Source organism: Lemur catta, chromosome 5 (assembly GCF_020740605.2).
Source record: "Lemur catta isolate mLemCat1 chromosome 5, mLemCat1.pri, whole genome shotgun sequence".
NCBI classification, from domain to species: Eukaryota; Metazoa; Chordata; class Mammalia; order Primates; family Lemuridae; genus Lemur; species Lemur catta.
In genome coordinates, this window is record NC_059132.1 from 6,512,998 (window position 1) to 6,538,005 (window position 25,008).

A 25,008-nucleotide genomic window follows, 5' to 3' on the forward strand; every position below is an offset into this window, starting at 1 on the left:
CTGTAGCTTTGTGACTGCTGAGCCGAGTTCTTTTTGGGCCTGGTCCCTTGGACAGTCCCTGCTCCATACCAGGAGTCTCCACCCGTGTTACCCTTTGAGTTTCAGAAGCTTACCTTTTTGCCTACCGACACAGCAAGTAGTAAATAATAATAATTCGTTTATCATTTAAAACTTAGACACTTTAATGTCAGCAGTTCTCACGAGCCCGAGATGACCAGAGATGAAGTGGCAGCCACTTGGTATCAATCCAGCGAAAGCAAAGGAAGTTAGTATTCTCCCAGACGCTGGAGTGGCTTTCCCCTGTCTTTCTCCCCAGGGGACATTAAAATTTTTGAACTATGGATTCTAATTCCCAGGCTTCTGGGATTGGAGAGACACGGGTTGTAAAACATGCCTCATACTTTCCCCTGCCTTTGAATGCCACCTTCTTCCCCAACATAAAAAATGAGCCTCCTTCCCATAGGATCCAGCTGGCTAACCTAGATTGCTGTGTTCAACAGGTGCCAGGTGTTTCTCTTCCAGCCCATGTATTTTCACCGAGGTCTTCTGGAGTCAATGTCCTGACCCAAAGAAATGACTCTCTCAAGTAGGAATTTCAGCTCCTAGGGACGTGCTGCGAAGGGAGTTGTTTGACACAGGGCTGGGTTGGCATTCAGAGCCCTCAAATTGTGCCAGATAGAGCACTTGCCTGATTCTGCCCGTGTGTAGGGATAAAAACAGGCCTGCTATTTATACACAGTCTATCCCACTGTCCCCACCTACCCCCACCTTTGTGGGGGTCAGTCTGGCTCTATACTCTTAACTTGCCCCAGCAACCCTCTCCAGGCTTAGGTTTCCATAGTGCACTAGACTCACTACAGACATAAATTTGAATCCTGCCTTTGCTACTTACTGTGTGACCCTGGAAAAAATGCTTAATCTCACTGAGCCTCAGTTTTCACATCTTTCAAATGGGAATAATAACAATAATAATAATGCCTACTTTGTACAGCGCTCTTTGAGGAATGAATGAGGGAACACATATAGTATGGTGCCAGGCATAGCATAAATTCTCAATAAATGTGACCTATTGTGATTGTTGTTGTTATGGTTATTATCACTAAGCATTCCACCTTGACCATTCTATTTCCCTAGAGACCTCTTTTCTCTCCCTTCCCTAGACCCCTTGCCTGCCCCTAGGCCAGGTCTGAGGCTTCATGTTGTAGTTGGACTGGTTTCAGATGGAAGCTCACCTGTCACCTATTTGGCCAAGAGCCACTGTGAGATTGTTCCTTTGGGTGATCAGTATCGGGCCTAGGACTTCATTGGATGGTACCACCCAGGCCACACCTTTGTCCTCCCTCCGCAGCTGCTTGACTACCTGCTTCCCAAAAACAAAGCCACCTCAGGGTTAGGCTCTCCTCAGGGGAGGGTGGAAGGAAACACTTCCTGACACATGGCCAAATCACCCCCTTTCCCCCACCCGCTGCCAGATTCACACCCTGCTCTCCTGTCCCAGCCTGCCTCTCCCTTCATATGCTCTGTCCTTCCGCCTTCTCACCCCCACATCAGCCTCAGCCCTGTTCATGGGGCAACTCCAAGCTTTCATCACACCTGAGAGCCTCACCCCAGCTAGGTTTGTATGTCAGCCAGGTTTTACAGGAAGGGCCTGAAAAAAAGAAGATAAAAGGCCCGAATTGGATTTGGGACAGTCATTTCCCCTCTGAAAACTTTGGGTACCCCCTCTGACCAAAAAAAGAAATCACAGTCCATGCTGGGCAAACTCATTAACTCATTTATTCCACAAACATTCACTGAACACTTTTCAGGCACTGGGGACACAGCAATAAACAAGATAACCAAGGACCTGCTGTCATGGAGCTTACATTCGATAGTAGACAGGCAACACATTAAGTATGTAAACAAGGAAAAATATATCCTGTAGTGATAAATGCTAAGATAAAGTTAAAATACAATGATGTGCTATGGGCTGGTGTGTCCCAGTGCCCAGGATGACACTTTAGATTTGATGACTGATTAGCAAAACCTTCTCTGAGCAGGTGACTTGTAAGCTGAGGCCTGAATGAGAAAAAAGATATAGACTTGTTTTCATCCACGGCAAAAGCATTTCAAACTGTAAATAGTGCAAAGACTCTCAGGTGGAAACAAGCTTGGAGCATCCAAGCAACAATAAGAAGGCCAGAAAAGGAGGGATATAAGAAAGGCATTGGAACAAAGGCTAGGATAGATCAAAGAAGGTGTTATAAGCCAAGGTAAACACTGGACTTTATTTCCCATTATTGCGAGAATCAAATGAGATGTCAATGGGAAATCACTATCATGCAGGATTCCTCCTTATCCCCCCACCTCCTGCTCAGGTGTCCCCCCAACAGCTCTCTGGCTGTCAAGTGCCACATCCTAAGGAAGCAGAGTTCAAACAGGCGTCCCTGCTTTTATTGACTGTCTATTGACTATGAGCAAACTGAGGCTTGGAGACTGGCCCTGGGCCACCAGTGAGTCAGAAGGGGGCAAAGCCAGAGCACAAACCCTGGCATCCTGTTTCCCAGCCCATGCTGGGTTCCCAGGCCTCTGGAAAGGCAGGCTCCATGGGACTCTGGATGCCACTGACTCACTGCAAGGCCAGAGTCCTTGATTTGGGGAGAGCACTCACAAACCAATGGGGAGGACCTGGAAGAAAGGGGTGCTGGTGGTGACAAGAAAGGGGAGAAGGGCACTTGGAGAGGAACCAACCAGAGTTCCTTCCCCACTGTGGCTGAGATGTCTATGCTAGTAGATTGGTTACCCCAAACCTGGCTGTGCATTAGAATTACCGGGGAATTCATTAAAGATAAAAAGGCCCAGGCTCTATCCCAGTCCTCCTAAATAAAAATCTCCTGGGGTGGGGCCCAAGCACGTGTACTTTTGGCAGGTAATTCTGACATCAGCCAGGTTCAGAAGCACTGACTACGTAACTAATTAGGATAATATGTCAAACATCTGAACAAAATCTGAACCTCTAAGGCAGAGGCAGAGGAGTTTAAGTAATGACAGTTTCCATATGCACAACACTTCACATGCATCATCTTGCTTAAACCTCACAGCAGCCCTAAAACCAGACACTGCTATTGTCATCATCCCCATTTTAAAGGATTGAAACTAAAAATGGTAACAGCCCACAGTCACCCATTTAGCGAGGATCTCAGCCTCAATTTGAAACCCTTTCTTACCTGGGCTTGTGCTCTTAAGCTCAATGCTACCCTGAGCAAATGCATGAGGTGACAGCTGCCCTCTCTCTACTTCCATGGACAGTAACATTGTCAGTTTTACTGAGGTTCAGTTCTTCATCTGTCCTGGGGGGTGATAATAAGAATCTCTGCCTCACTAGGCTGGAAGGAGGATTAGGTAAGGGCTGCAGGGCAGCTAGTGAAATGGGTACACTCTTGGGAGTCAGACAGTTGTGGGTTCAAATTTTGTTTCTGCTATTTTTTCACTTTCTAACTTTGAACATGTTTTTCAATTTCTCTTCTCTACAGTTTGCTCATCTGAAAAATGAGGATAATAATAGTAGTTATTATTATTAGGGCTTTTGTGATGATGCAATCGGATTGTGTGTGTAACGCAGAATATGATGCTTGGCGCATAGTAGGTGCTTACTCAATGACAGCTATTACTATGAACAAATGCTTGCTTTCTTTCCCTTTCTTTCCTTTTTCTTTTTAAGTGGGAACTTGAATAAAATGCTGCTTTATCATGACCAGCCATCCTCAGAGATGAAATCGTTCCTGCTGGGAGATGGCCATGCTTATGGATCAGATGATGGATCTGCCACCCAGAGTTTTGGAAACTTCAACCCAAGAAAGCAACCTTGACTCAGAGCTGGGAGAGGAGCATGTGCTCTGTCATGGAGAGGATTCAGCTGCCTTCTCCTTCTACTCTGACCAGAATAAGTGAGTCCTAAGCAGCCCCAGAGCTCTGCTGGGTTGGGAGAGGGGTAAAGGAGAGAACCTCCATTGAGGGTATTTCTAGCATCAGGAGGTGATGAGCCCAGGGTTACCTCAACTTGGAAAGTCAGGGTGAGGAGTCATTGCTCCTTGCCTCAGACTGGCTTCTCTCACCCCATATGAGCCAGTTGATCAGGCAGATCTGGGGGTGCAGCTGAATTAGAACTCAGGCCTGCCCTTTGGAGTCCCCTTGCACCTCCTCATGCTGGCTGAGGGCCCCTGGAGGTGGTGTACTTCATGCACACCAGGAATGGACAGGCTCTGATGTCTGATTGTTGGGGGCCAGGATCCATTTGAATGGGACGAAGAGTAGGAATAAAGGAAGTATGGAGAGGATTGGGGGGAGAAGATTAGGAATCTCTGTCATCCTCAGAAGATGATGAGGAAGGGACATTTATAATGTGCTGGATTCCAAGCCATCCTTCTCCATTTCTGGGCCCATTTTTGTGACTTTGAGTGATTAACATCTCCAGACCCAGGGCTTTGTCCCTTCAGCTATCCCCTAACAGATGGCTCTCTGCCAGCAGGGAGGGGAAGTGATTCCTCTCTCATCACACAATCCATCTCCCTCTGCAAGCCTGAGATTCCTCACATGAAAAATGAGGGCTTGGAACAGTTATCCTGTATTCAGGCAATGGCCAGTGATGTTCATCATGAATTGTTTGCTGTCATGCTGCTGTCAAAAGACTTGCTGAGACAATTCTATGACAATTGGCAGTGCCTGATCTACAGGGCATGAAAACCTTTCTCTCTGCACCTCAGCTTCTTTGTCTACAAGTGGGGAGAAGAACAATCTACTTAGGGGCTTCTTGTGACAGCTGAAGGAGATAGCATCTCTGAAGTGCTTGGCAAAATGAAAAGCTGTATATAAACAGGTCGGTACTCTTGTTAACTTTTCCAGTGCCTAACCTTGAAATGCGGTCACATCACATTCTGTACCAACAATGTATAAGTTCGGTTCCTTCTAGAAATGCAGTTGTCATCCAGCTGCAATTTAACAATTCAACATTATCCATTTGCTATTTTTCATAACTGAGGTTTGGTTCAAGACAATGGTTTGCAAAACAGATATACTGCCCCCTAGGGGACATTCTAGGAATTTGTAGGAGAGTTTTTGGTTATCACTGATTGAGGGAGTCCTCAGGCATATGGGAACAAAAGGGGGGGCCGGATCACATGATTAAGAATTACCCCATGGCTGGTCCCAGTGCACTGGTGTTTGCAATTGATCACAACCAGTTACAGATTTCTTTGTTCCTTCTTCATTCCCACTGCCTCACTTGACTAGCCTTAAAAAAAATTACCCCACATTCCACATTCCACAGTGATTTTATTTTGTTTTTGAGATAGGATCTTGCTCTGTCACCTGGGCTACAGTGCAGTGGCATCATCATAACTCACTAGAACCTCAAACTCCTGGGCTCCAGTGATCCTCCTGCCTCAGCCTCCCAAGTAGCTGGGACTAAAGGCCCATACCACCACATCCAGCTAATTTTTCTAATTTTTGTAGAGATGGGGTCTCACTCTTGCTCAGGCTGGTCTTGAACTCCTGATCTCAAGCAATGCTCCTGCCTCAGCCTCCCAAAGGGCTAGGATTATGGTCATGAACCACAGTGCCTGGGCTTCCATACTGTTTTTGAGGGTCATACTAGACACTCACATTGGTGAAAAACTTGATTATAAGTACTTGAGTCTAGAATCATCTCTAACTTATACAAAAATATAAAAAGAGTTTTTGCACTGACTTTTCCAAGAATAAAATTATCCTGAATTGTTCATTTTGGTGATATCTGAGTTACCAATATAACACACCTGTATCAGTCAGTATCTATAGCTGTCACACTCAAGGTAAGTCTGTGTAGGTATAAGCAATGGGCTACTTCATTAATATTTCTAGAGTAGTTGTGACCAAGAATTTGCATACTGACATAATGTTATTTTTAAAATAATTTTCTCTTTTAGATTAATTAGGGTATTGATTATTTTTAAAGTAAATGTACAAATAAGATATTATCTTTGAACTTCATTTCAGGATAGTAAAGGGTATTAACCACATATTTGTTACAAAAAAGGAAATATTAATTCTGAAAGGGTTGAGAACCATGCACACAGGAGACACATCAAAAGCCTTTCTATATCCTTTGTAAAAGTGCTGTTCTAGGTACTATTCCATATAAGGTCCTATGCAATAAATTCCTCTTGTGTAGTCTTGGCTGTTGTGACTATCTGGTATGGGTACTTCCTTTCAATAGGTAATAATAGATAATAGTTACAGAACTCATATGTTCCATTTTTGCTTCAACTGCCAGGAAGCTCACAGTTAAATTCTGGTGCTCAGTTGCAATGGTTATCCTAGCATTTTTAGGACAATTTCTTTCTTTTCCAATTTGATTTCATTATAGGGCTCTTTAATCATTCTTTAAATGTTTATTTGTGTCCATGTCTTTTGTTGTAAGCCACCTTCATATCTTTTCTGGAAGTAGGGGGAGCTTAAATAATGAATATGAAAGTCAAATATCATGAACCTGAAGTTTCCTTTCCAATACTTCTTGAGCCTGGAAGTCTAGGTCAGCGGGGCCTGGGCAGCCTGAGTTAGAGCAGTTTGTGGCTCCTGCAGACTCGATCTCTCTGATACCTCTTCCTCTTTCCTTCAGAGGTCTTCACCTTTGTGAAGTGGTGTGGGCATTGTGAGTAGGAGAAGCAGTTTCCAGCTGTCCTAGCCCTCTCCAAATCTTGGCTGGATTTTGGTGGCCCGAGGTCAAGATGACATCAGAGAAGGGCACCTCAGCTCCAGGGTCAGAGAAGTCCAAAGCTCCAAGTGGAGAGACTCTCTCCATAAACACTGCTCCAGCATGTTGTCTGCGTCCCTCAGAGCAGAGACTCTGAAGCTCAGGCTGGGGCACTGGACTGATCCCTTTTTGAACCCTGGGTGCATCAGTCCCTAGCTCTGCTTTGGGCGAGATACCTCTCTGAGCCTCAGTTTCCTCATTCAGAAGTGGGAATGATACCTACCTCAAAGAGCTATTGGGAAGACTGATTGAGATAATCTGGGCAGTGCTAAGGCAGTGCTTAGAACATAGTGAGCGCAAAGTACCTAGCAGTTGCTACTCATCCCAGCCTGTCCTGGATTGATGTTACTCATGTGCCTCTCTGCCTCCCCCAGCAGTGAACTCCTACAGGCAAGAGTGTACATTAAACCTCAGCTCCTCACTCATAAGCTCGGTAACCACAGCAAATGGCTTAATGTTTCTGAGCCTCAGTGTTCCTACTAATAAAGTGGGGATAATGAAGTCTACTTCAAATTTTTGATGTCAGCACAACTCTTAAGAGTGGTTATTTTGGCATAAGGGCATTATAAAAAAATCTGTTATTTTTACTCATATGGGCATTTTCTTTTTTTCTGTAACAAACATGAAATATTTGTGTATATGTCACTTTTCAAAATATGCTTTTTCTTAAAAAATAGCTTAAATTTATTGAGTGCTAATTATATTTTAGGCATTGCTATAAGCACTTTACATACATTATCTCCAATTCTTACAATAGTCCCCTGAGGAAGGCAGTATTATCATCACCATTTTATAAATGAGAAAACTAAGGCTTAAGGAGATCGAACAATTTGTCCAGCTTGTTGTAAGTGACTCTATACATGTGATGAAATGTTATAAAACTATACACACAGAGATATACAATGAGTGCATGTAGAAACTGGTAAAATCTGAATAAGGCCTGTAGTCATGTCATTTTTCTGGTTTTGGTATTGTCCTGTTGATAGGAAACATGTTACCACTGGGGCAGGCTGGATGAAAGGTACCAGCTGGAGATTTCTCTACGTATTTTTGCAATTTCTTGTGAATCTGTAATTAGACTCACATAAATAAATAGTTTTTACTTATATTTATTTTTAAATAAGTTAAATAAACAGTTTTTAAAAAAGTATAAGGATTACATGAGATAATGTGCCTAGCACAGAGATTGGGCACAATCAGCATTTCGGTATAGACAGTTCCTCTCCTCCCCACTCTGGGAGTGACTTATTTTCATAGTTATATAATAATAATAGCCTCCCTTTTTTGTATTTAGTAAGTACCAGGTCTATTTTACATGCATTATTTCATTTAATAAAGCCTATAAAATGGGTGCTTTTATTATTTGCCTTTTACTCATAAGAAAACTCAGGTCCAGCAAAGACATACCTCTTCCCTACTTGCTAGAAAGTAACCAGGCCAGGATTTACACCCAAGGAGTTTGTGAGGCCACGCCCTCTCCCTCAGGGTCCACTCAGTGTGCTGCAAAAGGTATGCTTTGAACCTTGGAAACCATCTACTCCAACTGTCTCCGTTAACATGTAAGAAAACAGGCTTGGAGAAGGAAAGGGCCTTGCTCAAGAACATCCATTAAGTCTGTGATGGGGTTAGGATGGGAACCCAGTTTTTGATCTCCTATGCCAGGGTTTTTTCCAGCACCCACATCCAGGGCTGCTCTTCCACATAGCACACCTTCACTGGACCCTGTCTAGGAGACCAGTGGTACCCGTAGGTAGACCTGGGGTTCCTATTCACGTCCCTGACCAGTCTACCCAGCTCATGGCACCCAGGCCCAAAGGTGGAAGTGGGGCCTGGAGAGGGTGGAGGCATGGTGGCCCACTACTCTGGGCAGCCCTGGAAGCCAGAGTAGCTGGGGGCCACAGAGAGGGCAAAGATAGACCCTCTGAACTTTGGCAAGAGCTGAGGTGTGAAGGGAGGATGTGTGTATGTGTGTGTGTGTGGGGGGGGGTGGTTATTCATGCCAAGCCCCTGCTCCCATCCCCCTCAGACTCCTTTGAGTCACTTGCCCCTAAGGTTGGGGCACATTCTCGAAGGGAGTGGTCACAGGGGTTCCAGGGCCCTTTCAGGCCCTAGGCCAGTTTCTATTCCTCCTGGGACTGAAACCAACTCCCCCGTCAGACTCAACACCCCTCCCCAACTACTAATATAGTGACGTTCTCTTCTAATTCCTGCCTGGGGACCTCCTAGGACCAGACCTGTGTTTGGTGGGGAGGGCTGGCCTGGGTCCCAAATCTCAGGGGATGGATTCCTGGTATTCAGTGAGGTGTTTGACCTACATTCAGATGAGGCTGATTGGATCTCCCTTCCCCATCCTGCGGTGCTCCCCACCCCCATCCCTCCAGGCCAATCCGTGGTGGGCCAGGGCAAGGCAGAGAGGATCAAGGACCCCTCCCTGCCATCTCGCCATCTTGGCGCCTAGGCTGGTAGTCTGGGGAAACAAACACAGCCGCTTGGCCTAAGGGAGCGGCTTTAGCAATCCCGTCCATGGGGAGCAGCGCCCTCGTGTGGCCTCCAGGAGAAGCGCGGTTCCTTTCCCCCGCCCCGTCCTTTATATGCGCTCATTGAACAAATATTTATTGAGAGCCACTATGTGCCAGGCGCTGCTCTAGGCTCAGAGGGGAAGACAGATAAGATACCTGCTCCATGGACTGTACATTTCTCTCTCTGCCTCTGTCTCTCTTCGTGGAGAGGCAGGCAATAAACGACCAATAAATAAATGAGGCAGTTACGAGTAGTGATAACTGTTAAGAAGAAACTAAAACAGAGAAATGTGATGGATAGTGGCCCAAGAGGGAAACTTAGGACAGGATGGAAAAAGAAGGTTTCCTTGAGTAGCTAACGTCTGAGATGAGACCTAGGTGACGGGTCCAGTCATGTGAAGATCTGGGGGAAAAGCTTTCCTTGCGCAGGGAACAGCTCCTGCAGAGACGCTCAGGCAGGACCAGACTTTGCATAACACATGGAAAGCCAGTGTGGCTAGAAAGGAGTGAGCAAGAGGAGAATGAGATGTGGTAAGAGAGTGAGCTGGAGTCAGACTATAAATCTTGCAGACCATGACAAGGAGTTTGATTTTTCTTTTAGGAGTAATGGGAATGTATTGGGTGAATATTGAGCAGAAGAGTAATGTAGCTTGATGGCCTTTTTAAAGGACCTGTATGGCTGCTGTGTGGAGGATGGACTTTGGGCAAGAGCGGAAGAATGGAAGCAGGGAGATTATTGCAAGAAATTAAAAGACTATTGAAATAATTCAGGTGAGAAATGATGGTGGCTTGGATCAGGGTAGTTGTGCTGGAGGTGGGAAAATGTAGTTACATTTGGGGAATATTTTGAAGGTAGAGTCAAGAGGACATGTTAATGGACCACATTCTCCTTTGTTCATTTAGCTCCAGGAACTCCTACACTCACTAGTCGGCTCCTCCATTCTCATTGGGGGGCTGAGTTAGAGGGGTAGACTCCAGGGACCCAGCTAAATTGGGGAGTTCCCAGGTGTTGTTAGATAAAAGAATGTAAGACTCAGACATTGTGTTCTCCATGAACTGCCTCTACTTTCATTATTAGCCCATTTAATGGGCAGGGCCTCTCTACCTACTGTCTCCCTTACCCCACCTTGTTTCTACAGACTAGTTATTTATTAGGTCAATGTTTGTCCAAATGAGTGTGTGTGTGGCCTCCAGGGTGTGTTGGTGACACCCAAAACAGTCCTGGGTGTTTGGTGTTTGTATTTGATACAGGCTAGGGGGCAGCATAACATGAGGGTGTCAGCCCTCAGACCTAGGCCAGCCATTTACTCCTGTTCATTTACACAAAACACAGTGGGGTCAGACCTGATCCCAGAGAAGATGCACACACACGCTTTGGCCCCAGGTTGGGCATTTTTGGAGAGTCTGGAAAAAGCCAGGTTAGCCTTGCAAACGCTCTCAGGCCAGCAGGGGGTGGGGGGAGCAAGTACGGGAAGTGAGTGACCGGTAGGCTCTGGAGTCAACAGGCCTCACCCTGTTTGTGTTGTGCTGCGGTGGAGGGTGCATTATAAAGGTAGATAGCCAGAGGGCTCTTGGCTTCAGAACCTAGAACTGCACTGGTTCTGAGAGTCTCTGCAAGCCTCACCAGGATGAAACTGCCAGGCCAGGAGGAGTTTGAAGCCTCTAGTGCTCATGAAAATGTTCCTTCAGGGGAGCTGGGTAGTGGCCTTGGCCCTGGCCCCAGCCCCGATGGCCCCTCAGACACAGACAGCAGGGAACTGGGGGTACCCAAGGACCCTCTGCTATTCATTCAGTTGAATGAGTTGCTGGGCTGGCCCCAGGTGCTGGAGTGGAGAGAGACAGGCAGGTGAGTGGGAGCCAGGCCAGTTCTATGGAGTCCTTCCCCTTCCCCACCTGGGGCCTCCTCCATGACCTTCAGCTCCTCCTGTGGGGCTGCTTCTCACCAAAAATTAGGATTTTCCTCTCTGTATTTCCTTATTTTGGAGCCTCACCCTCCATGATACTCAGCCTTCTCTACAGTCTAGTTTTGAGTTCCCCAAGACCCAAGATGAAGGGTAACTGCCAGGGGAGGGCCCAACTCTACACCACTGGGCCCAGGATGTGCCTATTGCCTTACTTTCCTTGCCTTACTTACTGGCTCCTCTGCATTCCTGCTCCTGGGTGTGGAAGAGATGCCCCTAATAACACTATCTATCCCCTTTCTTCACAGGTGGGTCCTATTTGAAGAGAAGTTGGAGGTGGATGCAGGCCGGTGGAGCACCCCCCACGTGCCTACCGTGGCTCTGCCCAGCTTCCAGAAGCTCCGCAGCCTGCTGGCCGAGGGCCTTGTACTGCTGGACTGTCCAGCTCAGAGCCTCCTGGAGCTCGTGGGTAGGCTGGGATCCTTTGCAGGGAGGGCCTGGGTAGCCATGCCATTTCCCTAGGATTTCCCCCAAAGTCTTGAAATTTTCCAGAGCTCACCCCGTTCCACCCTAGGGATTGTCCATCCTTGTTACAAGGTAGAGATGGAAAACCAGAGTAGAGAAGCAAGTTCATTGGTCCCTGCATTCCCTGAAACTCCCAGAAGGGAAAGGGGCCTGAGTGGAGGGGGAAGGGGAAGAATGGAGGGCTAGGGAACTCTCAGGAAGGGGTTTGAGCCCTATATCTGTTCTCCAGAGCAGGTGACCAGGGTGGAGTCGCTGAGCCCTGAGCTGAGGGGGCAGCTGCAAGCCTTGCTGCTGCAGAGACCCCAGCACCACATCCAGACCACAGGCACCAGGCTCTGCTGGGGTGAGAGGCTCCTCCCTGGGCCCAGGACCAAGACCCTGGGGTGGGAGGGTCCTAGATCTCCCCTGCACCATCCTGGGCCAGAGGAAGCTGGTGGTGATGCTGTGGGGAGAAGACTGGGAGGGCTAGAATCATAACAATCAAGTTCTATGAAGCGATGTACTTGGCAGGTACTGTGCTAAGAGCTTGACATGTAGTATCTTATTTAACCTTCACAACCACCCTGTAAATAGTGCCACAATTATTCCCATTTTAGTGATGAGAAAACTCAGGGAAGAGTATGCACTAGTTCTCGCAGCTTGTCAGTGGCAAAACTGGTTAGGGAGCCCTGGTGGATCCATCCCCAAAGCCTGTGCTTTTTGTCACTGCATAATCCTGGTTTGTAGGATCTACCCATCAAAGCAAGTCTTCTTATGATGAGGAAACTCCCTTGAAGGAACAGGTTTGTGGCCTTTCCCTGGGCAGGGCTGGCAGAAGGGTTAGGAATTAACAAAGCCCACCCTCCACTGGACCCCTCGTCAGGTGAGGTCCTGCCCTCCCCAAATAATCTTTTGTACTCTGTGTCTTCTCAAACTCCCTCTCAGCATCAGAACCCCCTGAGACAGAGGCTGCCTCCAGGGGCTGAGGCAGGGACTGTGCTGGCCGGAGAGCTGGGCTCCTTGGCACAGCCACTGGGGGCCTTTGTTCGACTACAGGATCCAGTGGTGCTGGGGCCCCTTACTGAGGTGCCCCTCCCCAGCAGGTGAGGCTACTGAGTGGGATACAGGGATCCTGCAGCCCAGATGAAGGGCCTCTACTGGGGAGGGGACTGGGGGGTCTTCACCCCATTCTCTGAGGATGTGTAGGGATGAAGCTCAGAGGTCTGGAGAGAGGGCAGTGGTCAGGGATGCAGAGTAGATGTGCACGTAAGGGTGTGGATGGGTGCAGGTCGGGAGGTCAGAGCTGAGCATCAGAGGCCAGGGCTACCCAATGGGAAAGCAGCTTCTGACCCTCTCTGGGGCCTGGTTCCTTCCTCAGGTTTTTCTGCCTTCTCCTGGGCCCCCCCATGCTGGCAAAGGGCTACCATGAGATGGGCCGGGCAGCAGCTGTCCTCCTCAGTGACCCGGTGAGCTGGGCAGGTGTGTGTGTATGTGCACGTGCATAGGCTCATGTGAGTGAGTGAGCTTGTGTGTGGACAAAGCCCAGAGGGTGGCTTTGTGTCCATGAGCATGGGGACTGCAGTTTCCTTGGCTCCCAGTACAGCTCCATTACTGGCCCAGTGCTGGCACACAGTAGGCACTCAAAATATACTCACTGAATGAATGAATGTGTGAATGACCTGTTTGCCTATATGACCCGTGTATGTCTAGTTTTGAGACTGCAAAAATGCATGTAGAATTCCAGATGTGCATTTACCACTCATTCTGAGCCCTTGTTCCCAGCAATTCCAGTGGTCAGTTCGCCGGGCCAGCAACCTTCATGACCTTCTGGCAGCCTTAGATACCTTCCTAGAGGAGGTGACAGTGCTCCCTCCAGGTCGGTGGGACCCGACAGCCCGTATTCCTCCACCCAAATGTCTGCCCTCTCAGCACAAAAGGTACCCAGATCCTTCCCAGCAGGCCCCGGGTCTAATCCCATTGTTGAGGAGAGGCCGAGTCCCAAGAAAGAGAAAAGGACCTATCTTTGGATTTGGAGTTCAGCAGACCTGAGTTCTGCTCGACCACTCTCTTGCTATGAGACCTGAACAAGGACCTTCCGCCGCCCAAGCTTGGCTTTCACAGGTCACAGTATGACCTGTCCCTTCCTGAAGCCCTCGTCTCCACGGTCAGAACCTGGCCCTTAGCCGCAGAGACACGAGCAGCCGCCAGGGGGCAGGGCGCCACGAGCTTCGGGCAAGCTGAGGTTCCCCTTCTCAGGCTCCTCTCTCAACTGCGCGAGGTCAAGGGCCTCACCGCCCCGCACGTGACCCAGCCTGAGGACAGGCACCGCCACGGGCCGCACGCGCCCAGCCCGGAGCTGCAGCGGACCAGCAGGTGGGGCGAGCTGGGTAGGAGCAAGGGTTGGGGTCACAGGGGCACAGAAGTGTGTGCTCACTGTGGCAGGGGCTCACCCGGCCACAGGGAAAGTAGCGGGGCCGCGGGCATGGGGTGTGGAACTTGGATCCTGACGACCCACGGGCGGGAGGCTGTTTGGGGGCCTTGTCCAGGACGTGCGCAGGAAGGCCTCGTGGTACCCCAGCGATTTCCTGGACGCCCTGCACCCCCAGTGCTTCTCGGCTGTGCTCTACATTTACCTGGCCACCATCACTAACGCCATCACTTTTGGTGGTTTGCTGGGAGATGCCACGAACGGTGCCCAGGTGAGTGGGGTTGTGTGAAGGGGGCAGGCACAAGCTTTGCTGTCCTGCCAGCTAGTCTCCTTCCCCTGGGACTACAGGTGAGTGGAGAAGGCTTCCTGGAAGCTTGGGCTCCTGTACTGAGGACTACAGGGTCCTGTGCTGAGCCCCTTTCGGCTTCCAGGGAGTGCTGGAAAGTTTCCTGGGCACAGCGGTGGCTGGAGCTGCCTTCTGCCTGACGGCAGGCCAGCCCCTCACCATCCTAAGCAGCACAGGGCCAGTGCTGGTCTTTGAACGCCTGCTCTTCTCTTTCAGCAGGTAGGAGAGCTCCTCCCACCTCTCGCGACCCTCACTGGCTACCTCATCAGCCTGTTCCTGGCTGGTTCAATAGGAGAGGGTGGGAGCTATCTGTCTGGCTCAAGGGGCACCTGACCTGGATTAGGTGGGGAGCAGAGAGCCCTGCCAAGCCCTGCCTATCTCTCACCCTCACAGAGATTACAGCCTGGACTACCTGCCCTTCCGCCTGTGGGTGGGCATCTGGGTGGCTACATTTTGCCTGGTGCTGGTGGCCACAGAGGCCAGTGTGCTGGTGTGCTACTTCACCCGCTTCACTGAGGAAGGTTTCTGTGCCCTCATCAGCCTCATCTTCATCTATGATGCCGTGGGCAAAATGCTGAACTTGGCCCATGCCTATCCCATCCAGAGGCCTGGGTCCCCCGCCTATGGCTGCCTCTGCCAATACCCAGGCCCAGGAGGTAGGTGAGGGAAATAGGAGCCTTTGGTAGGTGAGGAAGGATGCCGGAGGGGGAGGAATTGTACCCTTGACTGTCCCCCTGGTGAAGTTCAGCAAAATGCGGAGTATTTTCTCACCCAATTAACCAGCAGTGCTTTTCTCACTCTGGTTCTGAATCAATTGAGAAATAAGACAAAGGAGGGCCCAATATCGTCTTAATTTCTGATGACACTGATAAAAGAACATGGGTTATATCTATGAGTGAATGGGCTTCCTAACGATGAAGCCAAAATTAGACTTACCCACCCAGTCATGGCAGCCCTAGACAGCACTGTCTTGCCCCTGGGGAGCAGAGGCAAATGCACACACCAAGCAGGCAGCTCACACCTGAGAGAGGGGAGAGGAAGGCATGCCCTCCTTCATCTCTCAAACTCACCAAACAAATAAACCACTGCTCTTCCCCTGGGTGAGAGTGACTGAACAGGAGAGAGGCTGCGCTTGCATATATCCCTCCACATGGAAGGCAACACCAGTACTGGGGAAGATGTGTCCTCTCTATTGTGTGCCAGACTCTGTGCTAGGCATGGACAAGACCAGTTCTGGCCCTGGTGGAAACACACAGATGTGTGTACTCATCCATTCAGCCAACATTTGCTGAGCATCTGCTGTGGCCAGATCCTGTGGTTGGCACCATGGATACAGATGGATAGAGAATTTGAGGGGATGAGGGCGTGAGACAATGTCCTGAGGAGTACACACTTGGTAGTGATGGAGTCAGCAGATAGATGAGTCACAACTAATAACTCTGTGGTTTAGCTGGACCCATCAGATTAGAATCCTGTGGGGCTAGAGAAGGTTCCCAGGGAAGGGGACATACACCTGAATTCTCTGCTTCCCAGGAAATGAGTCTCAATGGACAAGGACAAGGCCAAAAGACAGAGATGACATCTTGTTCATGGTGAGGGACTGCTACTTAGGAGGGTTTGGGAAAGAAAGCGTGGAGGCCAAAGTTCTGGTTCCTAGCTCTTTGCACCCCACAAGCTAGGGAAATCTTCATGGGTCACTGAGGCCCAGCCATTTCTAGGTCTCTATGGCTGGAGACCTCCCATCCTGGGCACCTGGTTCCTCCGTGGGTCCTTCTTCCCTTGAGGTGGGTTTAGGAGAGCAGGACGTTTACTTTGCTGCTCATAGCCCCATCCCTGACCACCCCTCCATATAGGACCTAGGCCTGATCAATGCATCCTTGCTGCCTCCGCCTGAGTGCGTCCAGCAGGGTGGCCACCCTCGTGGCCCTGGCTGTCATACAGTCCCAGACATCGCCTTCTTCTCCCTCCTCCTCTTCCTTACCTCCTTCCTCTTTGCCATGGCCCTCAAGCATGTGAAGACCAGCCGTTTCTTCCCCTCTGTGGTGAGTGTCACCTTTCTTTCTGTGGGAAAGGCCTGGCTCTTGGTCTTGGGTCCTGTCTGCGAACTGGAAAGATGTGGAAGGAGGGGGATGGCAGGCCTGCCCATGACTGAGTCTCCACTGTGTGGCCAGGTACGCAAGGTACTCAGCGATTTCTCCTCAGTCCTGGCCATCCTGCTGTGCTGTGGCCTTGATGCCTTCCTGGGCCTAGCCACACCGAAGCTCATGGTGCCCAGAGAGTTCAAGGTGAGAGATGGGGAAGGGGGTACAGAGGGGAAACCAGGGCCAGCAGACTGGTTGCTGCATAAATCCCACACTTCTATTCCTCTAAGCTTCTTTCCTTACTTGTAAACTAGAAATAGTAATAATAATGGCTCCACATAGTTGTCATGAGGATTAAATGAAGTACCGCAACAGACACATAAGTGAGAACAGAATACACAGCAGACATTATTAGAGGGTAGAGGTTAAGAGGATGGGTTCTGGTCAGCCAGCCCTGAGTTTCAATTCCAGTTCTACCACTTCCTAGCTGTGCATTAGGTAAGTTAATGCACATTTCTGAGCCTCAATTTTTCATCCATAAAATAGAAACAATATAATGCCAACAGTTGGCATCAGTTGTTTTGAGGTTTACAGAAGATCATGAAGCACTTATCATGGTACCTGGCACATACCAAGTCCTCAATAAATGTTAGCTATGGTTGTTGGGGGCTCTTCCCACCCTTGGCCTGGCCCTACCCACTCTACTACTCTTCACTCTCTTCTTTGCACCCCTATTGCCTGCTTGGATCCAGTAAAACTGAAGCTTCCTCCCCAGGGCATGACCGTGTGCAGGACAAGTCTTAGCACTGACTCCTAGACTTTGCCTGTGCATTTGGAGATCTCCTCTCCAGCTTTCCCCAGGACAGTAGAGCAGTGGGGGCTCAACTGGGGTAGGCTCTGGGGTCCCCTCCCCCACACAGACGCTTGTAATTAGAGCAGACACAGACACACCCAGCCCTTCCCCTGCCCCTGCCCCAGATCAAGGCAGGTCTAAGCCTGACTCGCCCCACCCTGGATGGGGGGGGTGCCTAGGGAGGAGGGATCTGAATACCAAGAAGCATAGGCAGGCCCCATCCACCACCTCCTCCTCTTCCAGAGAAGGAAGGACCCTGAACCAAAGTTCAGAGCCCCTGGCTGCAGCCCAACCTCTAAGCTGGTACCCCTCCCTCTTTTAAGGGACAGGGATGCTTTGAACCAGCTGTGCACACACACCCACCTAGCATCCAGTGTCTCATGGCTGGGGGCAGGGAGGCAGGTTGTGGAAGAATGCCAAGGCTAAGGTGTGCAGGTGAGGTGCTCTTGGGAGACCCTCTCCAACCTGTCCATGGAATACTTCTCCTGCAGCCCACGCTCCCTGGGCGTGGCTGGCTGGTGTCGCCTTTTGGAGCCAACCCCTGGTGGTTGAGTGTGGCAGCTGCCCTGCCTGCCCTGCTGCTGTCTATCCTCATCTTTATGGACCAGCAGATCACAGCAGTCATCCTCAACCGTGCGGAATATAGACTACGGGTAAGGCTTGCTGGGTAAGGCCCTAGACCAAGGGACAGAAGCTCCAGGGTGGGGTCCAAGCTCCCTTCTCCCAACTTAGAGGACAGAGGGACCAGGCCTGGGCTACCTTCATCCTCATTGCCCCCACCACTACCTGCAGAAGGGAGCTGGCTTCCATCTGGATCTCTTCTGTGTGGCTATGCTGATGCTGCTCACATCAGTACTTGGGCTGCCCTGGTACGTCTCAGCCACCGTCATCTCCCTGGCCCACATGGATAGTCTTCGGAGAGAAAGTAGAGCCTGTGCCCCCGGGGAGCCCCCCAGCTTCCTGGGCATCAGGTGAGGCTGGTATTCAGGAGGCTAGAGTAAGAAGTGGGCAGCAAGGTTGGGTAGTGAGGTGCATGGCAGTGTTACTGGGCAGCTTAATTCTAAGCTGGTGCCCCACAAGCACTGCAGTGGCAGAATGGGTGGGTTCTGGGCTCTGAGTTGGGTGAGTCAGATCTTACCCTCTCTTCCTTCAGCCATGGGGACTGGGAGGAGGGTTGAAGTGAAGATGCAACCTAATAATCCCCACTCAGTGTAGAAGTTACAAAGGAATCCATTTCCAGAACAATTTTGTAACTGTTGGAAACACGATCTGTCTAAAGTATATGAAATCAACTTTGTAAATTGTGAAATATAAGTCTTCACAGCAGTGTAAAAATTGCCAATTTTCCATCAACATAAAAAATAAAAATGAAGAGCAACTATGGGCCAGGCGCAGTGGCTCACGCCTGTAATCCTAGCACTCTGGGAGGCCGAGGTGGGTGGATCGCTCGAGGTCAGGAGTTCGAGACCAGCCTGAGCAAGAGCGAGACTCCGTCTCTACTAAAAATAGAAATAAATTATCTGGCCAACTAAAAATATATATATAGAAAAAATTAGCTGGGCATGGTGGCGCATGCCTGTAGTCCCAGCTACTCGGGAGGCTGAGGCAGGAGGATCCCTTAAGCCCAGGAGTTTGACGTTGCTGTGAGCTAGGCTGACGCCACGGCACTCACTCTAGCCCGGGCAACAGAGCGAGACTCTGTCTCAAAAAAAAAAAAAAAAAAAAGAGCAACTATGAACTTGAATTGATGGAGAAGCCTGGGACTCTATATTGAAGTGCTCTGCCCCTTCATCTCCACCAATTTGTCACATCAAGCTAAGGGTCCCTCCAGGTGACCTATTGGGGTATCCCTCTAGTTTCCATTTGCTACCAGGGTCTGTACTGGTGTCTGGCCAGAGTCTCCAGCCTAGATGCCCCAGGGCTCTCCCAGACCAGAGCAAACTCCTCTCTCCTCACAGGGAACAGAGGCTGACAGGCCTGGTGGTGTTCATTCTTACAGGAGTCTCTATCTTCCTGGCACCTGTGCTCAAGGTACCTTTGTTAGGCTAGAATCAGGGTCAGAGCAGTACTAATAATATGTATGGCAAGAACTGACACTGGTTGAACACTTACTATGTGCCAGGCACTGTGTTAAGTTTTCTCCATGCCTGATCTCATTTAATCCTCATATTAACCCTGAGAGGCATATGTACTTAACAAATGAGGAAGCTGAAGGTTAAAGAGAGAAAGTAACTTGCAAGAGCCCACCAAGAGGGCCAGTTTCTCAGATCTATCTGGGAACTCAAACTCTTATCCAGTGCGCTTTCTACCCAGTGGAGCAGAGTGTGGGTGTGCCACCACCAACCTCTAGGCTACCCTTGCTCCAGCCTCCCAGCAAGCCTAAGAGTATGGTTATCACACCCCACAAAAACATTGAAGCAAAAACCTTCACTTCTCCCTCACCAGAGGTTTATAAGAACATCTGCGTGTGCAAGACTCTGCTAGGTACCTGGGAGAAGTGGGGGACAGGGGAGTATTGAAAAGGATTATGGAACCAAGCCCCTACCAGCAACACACACAAACAAAAATTAAGTAACAAGTAATAGCAGAAAGGTTGAACAAGCCAAGACAGCAAAGCAGTCAAGGAGGGTGTGGAGAGTATCAGACAAGAGTCACTGGCAGGATGACAAGAGGTTAGGGAAGGGAAGGGTCATGGAGGCTGGGTGAGAGTGGAGCAGCAGAAAGAGCCAGATGGACCGGATCAGCCACTTACTAATTAGGTGGCTCTCATTCAACAGATATTTACAGAGCATAAGCCTTATGTCAAGCACTGTTCTAGGTACTGGGGATATAATGGTGGTCAAAAGAGATCATGTTTCTATCCTTGCAGTCTGGTGAGAGAAGACAGATTTTTAAATATTAGAACAAGGAAATAGGATAATTTCTATGAAAAACAAAAGAGGATAAGGTGATGAAGAGTACCAGGGGCTACTTTAGATCAGGTGGTCAGTGAAGGCCTTTCTCGGGTGTCATGAGATGAGGCATGAGTAGTAAAGGAGTGGCCATGCAAAAGTCTGGGGAAAGAGCATTGTAGGTAGAGAGAATAGTAAAGCAAAAGGCTTTACGAGAGGTAAGAACAAACCTGGGCATGCTGAGGGAAGGAAAGGAGACCAGTAGAGTGGAAGCATAAAGAACAAAGGGGGCAGGGCGCAGTGGCTCACGCCTGTAACCTAGCACTCTGGGAGGCCGAGGCTGGAGGATCGCTCGAGGTCAGAAGTTCAAGACCAGCCTGAGCAAGAGCGAGACCCCCATCTCTACTAAAAATAGAAAGAAATTATCTGGACAACTAAAAATATATATAGAAAAAATTAGCCGGGCATGGTGGTGCATGCCTGTAGTCCCAGCTACTCAGGAGGCTGAGGCAGGAGGATTGCTTAAGCCCAGGAGTTTGGGGTTGCAGTGAGCTAGGCTGATGCCACGGCACTCTAGCCTGGGCAACAGGGTGAGACTCTGTCTCAAAAAAAAAAAAAAAACAGAGGGGACTATGATAGTTTAATCCCTTTGAAATTCAATTTCCCCATCTGTAAAATGGAGAATAGAATTTATTTCCTCTGATTAATGTGAGGATTCAATGAGATCAGACATGCAAAGTGTGAAAGGAAAGGGAAGGCCTGGGCAGACTTGCATGCTAGATGCTAGGCAGGGGTTGGAGACTAAGGTGGGGTATCTGGGTGGTTGGCAGAGGTAAACTCCTCTGCCAGCTCTCCACATCTTTCTACCAGTTCATCCCAATGCCTGTGCTCTACGGCATCTTCTTGTACATGGGGGTGGCAGCACTGAGCAGCATCCAGGTGAGCTCATTAAAATCACCTAGCAACTCCTTTTTTCCTTCCTGCTGGCATCTCCTGCCTACACTTGCCAGTTTTCCTACTCTCCTCTTTTCCTATCTCTCCTGGGCACAGGGACTCTGTGGCCATGCTCTGGATGGGGAGAAGCCAAGGGAGCCATCTGCTCCCACCATGCTGGCTGATGTAGCTAACAGTGATACCCTTCTATCAGGCTACCTGACTGTCCTACTTTCCTCTTGCTCTTGTTCCCCCAGTTCATGAAAAGAGTGCAGCTACTGTTAATGCCAGCAAAGCATCAGCCAGACCTGCTGCTATTGCGGCATGTACCTCTGAGCAGGGTCCACCTCTTCACAGCCATCCAGCTTTCCTGCCTGGGTCTGCTTTGGATAATCAAGTCTACCCCTGCAGCCATCATCTTCCCCCTCGTGGTGACTTGGGTCAGGGTTGGGCAGTGTCTTGGGGGGTCCTGGGAGACTCTGAGCCTGGAAGGGTGACCAAAGGCTCCACAAGAGGAAGAATCTCCTGTCACTTGCCGTGACTCTGCTGGGTTGAGAATCCTAAGACAAAGAAAGGTGGCAGAGGGACACCTAGAGTTGGGCTAGTCCTGGAATACCTGATTCAACTCCTTTCCCAACCTCTTTGGGCTGATCAACCACATACAGGAATATAAAAGCCAGAAGAAAACTGAGGTCCTAGGAGAGGAAATGCTGACCCTTTTGTTACTCAGTAAATAACAACACAGGTGGCTTCTGGCATTAGTCTTACTCACTGAGGAAGTTAGGAGCCATGGGCTTTGCAGTAGAACCAATCTGCTTATCACATCCCAGTTGTATGATCTCTCAGAAATAACCAATCTCTCAAGGTCTCAGTTTCCTTCTCTGTACAATGGGAATAATTATTGTATCTATCTCATAGGAATGTTTTAGCATTGTGAAGCTGATACACAATGCCTAGCACACAGGAAATATTCAGTAAATGTTACTATTATTAATGTTCCTGCTACTGTTGCTGACAGCCCTGGGCTATGTTTCTGTTCCCGCAGTTGTTGGGCCTGGTGGGGGTCCGAAAGGCACTGGAATGGGTCTTCTCACCACAGGAACTCCTCTGGCTGGACGAGCTGATGCCAGAGGAGGAGAGAAGCAACTCTGAGAAGGTGCTGGAGCCAGAGCACCCATTCAGTGGAAGTGACAGTGAAGATGTGAGCTCCAGGCTGGGTCTTCTGAGGGGAATGGGGCAGGGTTTGGGAGAGCACTCTTGTCTAGGAGCTGTCCTAAATAATATCTCCATTAAGCCTGAAGATCTGATCAATGCAATAACTCCCCTCAGCTTTGTATTGACATAGGTAGACTGAAGGGCTGAGGGAAATCTTTCTTAAGAGGACAGGGGCCCAGGTGGAAAGGGCTCAGGTAACAGCCCTAATAGGCTGTCTTTTTCAACCCTGGTCTTTGCTTTGTCTCACGGTGGGTTTATATCCTGCCACTGGGTCCTTTCTTCTGTGCTTGTCTCTCCTGGTCTCTGTCTTTCTGTCTATTCCCAACTCATCTTGGGATCTCTCTCCCACAGTCAGAGCTGATGTATCAGCCAAAGGCTCCAGAAATCAACATCTCTGTGAATTAGCTGGAGTAGGAGTCTGGGAGTGGAGACCCTGGGAAACTGAGCATGAGGTAAGGGTGTGAGGGAAGTGCTCCTGGCGTTGAGGATGGATAGGTGCGGGCTCAGACCTTAGAAACCTCCAGTGTTTTCTCTTCATACTCCAGTCCTTTAGGAGACCTAGAGTGGGGGAGGAGGGGTAGAAAGGTCTGTCCAGAGGGAAGAATGAAACAGGTAAGGGTACGTGGGCTTGGCTCCCTGCAGTTCTGAAGTCTGGTCAGTAGAGGGAGCTCAAACTTACACCAAATGGGATGTGGAGATGGGTTGTGAGGGGCGGTGTAGGGGCAGGTGCAATGACAAAAGAATGGGAAAGAGTGGGGAGAAGGGGAAGAGAGGATAGAGCCTGTGCTCCTTTCCCTAGCCCAGGAGGCTCCTCCCCTGGGCTGCTGAGCACCACACTCTATAGACAAGTGGAGGGATTCTTTATTACTGGCCCTCTCTGCCATTCCTTCATTTTATTCATCCATACAGCAAGCATTTTCTGAGTACTTATCATGGTGTATTTTGGTACTAGAGATATAGTGGTAAGACAACCATAGTCCCTGACCTCAGGAAGCTGAAGTCCCAGTGGGAGAGTCAGACAAACTATTCCACTGTTAGAGTGGAATAGTGCTGGATAAGGGAAGCACAGGCACTAGGAGCAGAAGCCTCTAATTCCTTCTTGAAAGGTAGTGAAGGTGGAGTGGTGGGAGTTGGTGTGGGTAAGGTCATGGGAGGAAGTGGTCCATAATTTGAAATCCAAAGAATGAACAGAAGCTAGTCAGGACCTAGTGTCGTGTGCCTGTAGTTGCAGCTACTCAGGAGGCTGAGACAGGAAGATTGCTTGAGGCCAAGAGTTCCAGGCTGTAGGGTGTGATGATAATGCCTTGAATAGCCACCGCACTCCAGCCTGGACACATAGGAAGATCCTGTCTCTGGGAGGGAGGGGAAGGAGCTAGGACAAGATGGAGGGAAAATGTTCTAAGCAGAGGCCACAACATGTGCATAGGCTTGGAATTATTTGCCCTTGGTAAGCTGAACTCTCTTTTGGGGCCACAGAACACACTCCTCTTCATGATTCTGCAAGCCCTAGAACCTAAGAGCCTCCACCACATGCAATGGAAAATTTGGGGAGCTTGAGGGAGAAAGGGCAATTCACTGGCTGGCCCAGAACAAGATGTCCTGGGCTTTCCTTATCCCTATCACTCCTTTTGCTCTGTTATTTGTAGTACTATGTCTCTGAGCACTTGCTCTGGCCTCACCATGTCTTCTCTCAGTTCACAGGTGTTTATTCATGAAGTCAGGACATTGTTGGCCTTTGGCTTAACTGCCAGATGCTTAGTCAGCTGGGGACCTGGAGCAATGGGGCAGGACTGAAGGGCAGCTGGCCAAGACCTCGGTTACCTCCTGAGCTGGGGGTGGAGAGTGGCAAGGAGCAAGTAGGTTTGCTGTGTCCTTAGGAAAGCTGATGAGCTAGGACTGATCAGGCCCCATTCACTCTCCACCCATTAAAGGGACCTGAGCCTAGAAGCCCTTCCCAATTTGAACTTTCTGTTCTCACAAATTCTCCTTTACAGAATCTGGGGCCCATCAGAGAACTCTTTTCTGCTTGCAAAAAGGAGAAAAAGTTCCTCTTTCCGGCCGGGCGTGGTGGCTCACGCCTGTAATCCTAGCACTCTGGCAGGCCGAGGCAGGCGGATCGTTTGAGCTCAGGAGTTTGAGACCAGCCTGAGCAAGAGTGAGACCCTGTCTCTACTAAAAATAGAAAGAAATTAGCTGGACAACTAAAAATATGTAGAAAAAATTAGCCGGGCATGGTGGCGCATGCCAGTAGTCCCAGCTACTTGGGAGGCTAAAGTAGGAGGATTGCTTGAGCCCAGGAGTTGGAGGTTGCTGTAAGCTAGGCTGACGCCATGGCACTCTAGCCGGGGCAACAAGTGAGACTCTGTCTCAAAAAAAAAAAAAAAAAAAAAAAAAAGTCCCTCTTTCTAGAATAAGTATTCCTTTATTTCAAAGATTTTTACACATATAAAAATAATCTTATTATTGTTTTTTTTTAACCACAAAAGTAAATGAGGTTACTGGAAAATATTGAAACAGAAATGTACACAGAAATATATAATTCTGAAATAGATACCATCCCAGAAATAC

At 49.2% G+C, this 25,008-nt stretch overlaps 1 protein-coding gene across 1 annotated transcript; it reads left to right on the forward strand.

Annotated features, from left to right (window-relative positions):
• Positions 1-10,884: 10,884 nt before the first annotated feature.
• SLC4A9 (solute carrier family 4 member 9) lies at positions 10,885-24,382 on the forward strand. The gene is made up of 22 exons (XM_045550961.1): positions 10,885-11,134; positions 11,498-11,658; positions 11,944-12,057; positions 12,441-12,496; positions 12,639-12,796; positions 13,072-13,159; positions 13,476-13,630; positions 13,950-14,066; positions 14,218-14,392; positions 14,553-14,686; positions 14,861-15,123; positions 16,001-16,059; positions 16,321-16,509; positions 16,639-16,752; positions 17,893-18,054; positions 18,194-18,372; positions 19,360-19,432; positions 21,163-21,231; positions 21,483-21,656; positions 22,271-22,426; positions 22,792-22,892; positions 24,135-24,382. Exons 1-21 carry the CDS (start codon positions 10,917-10,919, stop codon positions 22,843-22,845), a joined length of 2,868 nt encoding a protein of 955 aa, XP_045406917.1. The 5' UTR covers positions 10,885-10,916; the 3' UTR covers positions 22,846-22,892; positions 24,135-24,382.
• The last annotated feature ends 626 nt before the right edge of the window (positions 24,383-25,008 follow it).